This window comes from Simochromis diagramma, unplaced genomic scaffold (assembly GCF_900408965.1).
Source record: "Simochromis diagramma unplaced genomic scaffold, fSimDia1.1 OVJJ01000596.1, whole genome shotgun sequence".
NCBI classification, from domain to species: Eukaryota; Metazoa; Chordata; class Actinopteri; order Cichliformes; family Cichlidae; genus Simochromis; species Simochromis diagramma.
Window position 1 is genome coordinate 9,996,163 of NW_024387245.1, and position 6,000 is coordinate 10,002,162.

At 43.1% G+C, this 6,000-nt stretch overlaps 1 protein-coding gene across 1 annotated transcript; it reads right to left on the reverse strand.

The window, feature by feature from the left end:
* Positions 1–1,880: 1,880 nt before the first annotated feature.
* On the reverse strand, positions 1,881–5,625 carry LOC120747379 (endoplasmic reticulum chaperone BiP). Its single transcript, XM_040053196.1, has 9 exons — positions 5,491–5,625; positions 4,843–4,995; positions 4,519–4,750; positions 4,279–4,416; positions 4,076–4,188; positions 3,595–3,985; positions 3,258–3,495; positions 3,001–3,168; positions 1,881–2,868 (listed from the first exon to the last, which is right to left on the reverse strand). Exons 2-9 carry the CDS (start codon positions 4,959–4,961, stop codon positions 2,306–2,308), a joined length of 1,962 nt encoding a protein of 653 aa, XP_039909130.1. The 5' UTR covers positions 4,962–4,995; positions 5,491–5,625; the 3' UTR covers positions 1,881–2,305.
* Positions 5,626–6,000: the final 375 nt, after the last annotated feature.

Here is a 6,000-nt window from a genome sequence, read left to right on the forward strand (position 1 = left end):
AAAATGAACAAGTGGAGGACCAAAATAAAAAAAAATTTCAGGCCTAAAAATCTACCGCAGGTGAACATTGCCTGAACGTCATGACCTTAAGAAACAGGAAAAAATCCAGCAAACACCTGACACAGGACCTGAGAAATGCATCTAGCTTTTCAACTGATCCATCTGCTGTTTATTGAAGCCTCATCAGAAATGGTCTAAGTTGAGGGGTGGCTCTCAAGAAGCCATTCTTAAAGAAGGGAAGCAGGGAGAAAAGGCTGAGGTATACCAAATAACACAGGTACTGGATTGAAAATCAGTGGCAACAGGTCTGTTGGAGTGATTAATGAAAAAATGAAAATCTTTGACGTAAATCCTCATCGATATGTACAGAGAAGGACAGGACAGAGCTACAACAGAGAGAATCCACAGCCATCTGTAATACACAGTAGAGACTATGTTATGTTTTCGAGGAGCATTTCAGACAGTGGTGTTGAAGCTTTTTTTTTTTTAAACTGGTGGAATTCTGAACGCAGAAAGGTACAGTTGTTGAAAGCATCTAATTGGCAACGGCTTTATTTTCAGCATGACAGTGATCCCAGTATACCCCCAGTGCAGTAAAAGCAGACCTGGATTTAAAGCACACAAACAATGGAACACAACCAGTCATTGATTGGCTTCCCCAGTGCCTGGACCTCAACATTATTCAAGCAGTGTGGGATCATCTTGACAGAGAATGAAAACAGCCAACATCCAAACACAGCTTTAAATGTCTTTCAAGAAGTTTAATTTTTCAAAATAAGATACCTGATTCTTTTAATATTTTTATTAAGGGGGACAAAAAGCACACATTTTAAATATCAAGGGGCATGTATTCTCTGCATTGCCCCTGAAATTATGTTTTTTTGCTGCTGTAAATTATGCCTTTCTGGTTTCAGTTTGAACAAATGATATGAAAAATATATGTTTATATGACAGTAATTATTTTTTTCTCTGTCCATCACTTTCGTGTAAATCTGTTGCAGTTTCTTCTACTTGGTCCCAACCTGAAACACAAGGCAGGCACCCTCCAGCCACACGTGGTCACATCATTGTAGCGGTGGATTCAAAGATCTATATTCATTCACTATGTCAACACACATGCAGCATAATTGTTCAGAGTATCACTGCATTACACTGGGATGATATAAAAATATGTTAAATTATCTTTAAAGGGAACGTGAAGTGGGAGAAAGTGCAAGCCAAAGGAGATATTCCACCAGGAGTAGCTGCCCACTCAGCTGTTGTGCTGGGCAAGAATATCTACATCTTTGGAGGGATGACAGCAGATTGAGCAAGCAACTCCATGTACAGATTTAACACTGGTAGGCTGTCTTTAAACCATTCATATATTTTTTTACCCTATATAAATATATTATTTTAGCTCTTTACACACATTAAGTATGATTGCTTGTATATTTTCTGCTTACAGACAAATGTAGATGGCTCCTAATCAAATTCAAAGGAGCTCTGCCACCAAAACGTCTTGACCACTCCATGTGTATATTTCCCTGGACAGTGTGTGATGATGGGAATCCAGAGGAGGAGCAAGCCAACGGACCAGCAGCCCCTGAGGCAATAAACCTGTTATTTGTATTTGGAGGCATGGATACTCTGGGTACCATATATATTGAATGTTGTAAAATTAAAGATGTAGGAATAAAATTTTTGACATTATAATTACATTTAAAGCTTCTACCATTACATGCTGAAAGAGAAACAAAAAAAAAAAAAAAAAAAAAAAAGTTGAAATGCTTCTCTATCATGTACAAAATTGAAATTTCATATACTGAAAGATCAAGTTTTCAGAGGGTTGACTTTACCAATGTGGAACCTGAAACTATAAAATAAGACCGGACAGAAAACAGTTTGTATCAAACATTTATTTCAATTGTCTTTCCAGAAGTACAATGACCAGATTCAATAAATAAACTTTTGCACTGCCTGTGAACATAAAGAGCCCTTCATCCCACAGACACTATATTCAGTGTACCCACAAAACCCACCCGCCCACCCAACTACATCCCTCCCCTTTCCGGAACCCCATCAGGACTGCCTGAGAACAGCAGCAACAAGCCTCATATCCAGGCTGACAAATATCTCCGCCTTCCAGCGAAGAGAACACGTCTCACACACTGAAACTTGTTTTAAAGTCTTTCAGGTAATTCAGTATGGTCACTTGTTATTGTCAGCCCCTTCCCGACCACTCCTCTCACAATTTGAGTCCCATCAGTCCAATATGTACACCAACATGCCAGAGGGCCAAGGAGCGACAAGACTTCAGACCCGCCTACAACTCATCCTTCTCATCTTGCTCACTGCCCTCTGGTGGTGGACCACCTGCACTACCGTAGAGCTTGGTGATAATGGGCTGAACCACCTCCTCAAGCTCCTTCTTCTTGGCCTGGAACTCATCCAGGTCAGCATCTTGGTGGGATTCCAACCATTCAATCTTCTCCTCCACTGCCTTCTCAATGGACTCCTTATCGTCATCTGACAGCTTGCCACCAAGCTTCTCCTTGTCACCGATCTGGTTCTTCAGGGAGTATGCGTAGCTCTCCAGCTCATTGCGAGCGTCGATCCTCTCCTTCAGCTTCTTATCTTCGTCAGCAAAGCGTTCTGCGTCGTTCACCATGCGTTCGATGTCCTCGGGCGTTAGCCGGTTCTGGTCATTTGTGATTGTGATCTTGTTCTTGTTGCCTGTGCCCTTGTCCTCAGCAGTGACACGCAGAATGCCGTTGACATCAATCTCAAAGGTGACTTCAATCTGCGGTACACCGCGAGGAGCAGGGGGGATGCCAGTCAGGTCGAAGGTACCCAGGAGATGGTTGTCTTTGGTCAAAGGACGCTCACCTAAGAGAGAAACAAAGTCAACAATTAGACTTGTGGAACTTATTTATTTCACTGTCACGGGTTTCTTGTCATTGGAGTCTTTGTATAAAAACACTATTTGGCAACTTTAAAGAATAATATCCAAACTCTTACCTTCATAGACTTTGATGGTGACAGTAGGCTGGTTATCAGAGGCTGTAGAAAAGATCTGAGCTTTTTTGGTGGGCACCACAGTGTTTCTGGGGATCAGCTTGGTCATTACTCCTCCAACAGTCTCAATACCAAGGGTCAGGGGGCACACATCCAGAAGAACCACATCACCTGCAAGTGAAGGAAAATGTTTAGTAAACAGGATCACATTTGAAAGCTCACCCCTGTTTCAAAGAATCTCTCTAAAAGTGATGACTCACCAGTGTCCTCCTCTCCAGAAAGCACGCCAGCCTGCACAGCAGCTCCGTATGCCACAGCCTCATCAGGGTTAATGCCTCTAGATGGCTCTTTGCCATTGAAAAACTCCTTCACCAGCTGCTGGATTTTGGGGATACGGGTGGAGCCTCCAACCAGGACAATCTCATCAATGTCAGACTTCTTCAAGTCAGAATCTTCCAGCACCTTCTGTACAGGCTTCATGGTGGAACGGAACAGATCCTGGGTTTTGAAGAATACACAGGTTAAAAAAAGCTCGGTCAACAGTTTCTCCCATAATGTCTGATACACAATATTTTCAGAACCAAATTAATATCTTACCATGTTCAGCTCCTCAAACTTGGCACGAGTCAGGGTCTCAGAGAAGTCCTCTCCCTCAAAGAAAGACTCGATCTCAATGCGGGCTTGGTGCTGGGCAGACAGCGCCCTCTTGGCCTTCTCGACCTCGCGACGCAGCTTCTGCACAGCACGGTTGTCTTTGCGCACATCTTTGCCAGTCTTTTTCTTGTACAACTTGATGAAGTGCTCCATGACACGCTGGTCAAAGTCCTCTCCTCCCAGATGAGTGTCACCGTTGGTGGCCACCACTTCAAACACACCGTTGTCAATGGTCAGAAGAGAGACATCAAAGGTGCCACCGCCCAGATCGAACACAAGAATGTTCTTCTCTCCGTCCTTCTTGTCCAGGCCATAAGCAATAGCAGCAGCAGTTCTAAAGAATACAATGAGAGTTTATTAGAAGGGAGTGCAGAGATATTCTTTGGAGTTTCAAATTGCAAATTCATTTTGACTGGATGCTTACGGCTCATTGATGATTCGCATAACATTCAGACCAGCAATGGTACCAGCATCCTTAGTGGCCTGGCGCTGGGCATCGTTGAAGTAGGCGGGGACAGTGACCACAGCATGTGTGACCTGAGGAAAAAGGATAAAGTTAGATTTGATGATACACCATTTAATTAAAATTAGCATTTTCACTGTTTTACAATCTCTGACTTTTTGTACCTTCTTGCCCAGGTAAGCCTCAGCAGTCTCCTTCATCTTAGTCAGCACCATAGCAGAGACCTCCTCGGGAGCAAAGGTCTTCATCTGACCACCACCAATGTCAACCTGGATATGGGGCTTGCTCTTCTTCTCAGTAACCTTCAGAGGAAAACACATCAATATTAATTTAACAACAATTTCACTCAAACATGACCCAAAGAACAAGCAACTACAAGTTTTACTTTCAGTTTACAAGCTCACCTTGAAGGGGAAGTACTTGATGTCCTGCTGCACAGACGAGTCACCCCATGTGCGACCAATGAGCCTCTTGGCATCAAAGATGGTGTTCTCAGGGTTAGAGGTCAGCTGATTCTTGGCAGCATCACCGATCAGACGCTCACCTTCACTGGTGAAGGCCACATAGGAGGGTGTAATTCGGTTTCCCTGGTCATTGGCAATAATCTCCACACGTCCATTCTTGAACACTCCAACACTGCAAGAAAACAGTTTGAATTTAGTCTGAATGCCATTTTATTCCACAGTGGTATCATGTCACTATTTAAAGATTTTAACGTGACTTGTTACCATGAGTATGTGGTCCCCAGATCAATCCCGACCACAGTCCCCACGTTGTCCTTCTTATCATCATCGTCGGCGGCAAACACTGTGCCGACCACCAGCATCACAACCCACAACAGCTTCATCTTTGCTTGTTTGTACTTAAATCTACAAGCAGATCTGCAGAAAAGAAATACAACGTAAGATATTAGGTTTGTTCAGCCTCCCAAGTTCCAGTAGCCAGAAACTAACGGTACTGCGTAATGTCACTTGCTGAGCTTGCAGACCCACGGCAGACTAAAAGTTGGTCTTGGCAAATAAATATAACAGGAAAAATGAATTCTCGATAAAATAAGATGGATCACCAGTCAATCATTCCATCATTACCACCACCCCACTGCCAATTCCCCGGTATCTTGCTAACTACGCTACCATGCCTAGCAGACATGCAGGGAGAAACCACCATGCTAGAACATTCCAAACTACATCCTGTTTATTATATTTAGGTTACCGAGTATGTATAGTTCATTCAGACGACAGTAGTGTAGTTACATTTTAGCTGGTTTATTTGTCAATATTTAGCTTAACCGGTTTTATCTTAATAAAACATTTTGCAGAAAATGGAAAATACAGCTATGCTTCATTATCATATTCATATTAACGCTTTATACATACCTTAACAGAAGTACAACCAATGATTTAACGGCCTTTGCGTTTCCTCTACCGGTAAGAGTCGCTTAGAGGAAACTGTATCTCCTTCCAATCTTTACTTGTCTAGAATAATGCTGGACGAAATGTGGTCTCTCCATATATAAGCCGTCACGTCTTTCCCGTCGTGGAGGCTCGCGATTGGCTGAGCTGTTGCTCGTTGGAACACGCTGATTGGTTTCATTCAGCACGCTGGCCGCCGCTGATTTGCACACATCAGGTTGAAACGACGTCACCGTATGTGTCCACTGCGCCGACGCTGATTGGCTGTCTGTTAAGGGCAGTCCAGAACACAGTTGGTGCAGCTACATGCCACTCTCAAGGCCGGGGGGTGGGTGCATTTCTCGCACTTCAGACATTTACAAATTTTTGCTGCAATAATTTTTTTTTTTTTGCAATGGCCCACCAAGTGTTAGATTTGTAATCTTAATTTTGCGGTTTTAAGGCGTGTCATTACGAGGAGATAGTGATGCAATT

Excerpts from the sequence above, each read along its gene's own strand:
- LOC120747379 (XM_040053196.1), bottom strand. The coding sequence starts at position 4,961 with ATGAAGCTGTTGTGGGTTGTGATGCTGGTGGTCGGCACAGTGTTTGCC. Across the intron at positions 4,751-4,842 it reads CTGGGGACCACATACTCATG|TGTTGGAGTGTTCAAGAATG; the intron begins GTAACAAGTCAC and ends GTTTTCTTGCAG. Across the intron at positions 2,869-3,000 it reads CACCATCAAAGTCTATGAAG|GTGAGCGTCCTTTGACCAAA; the intron begins GTAAGAGTTTGG and ends TTTCTCTCTTAG.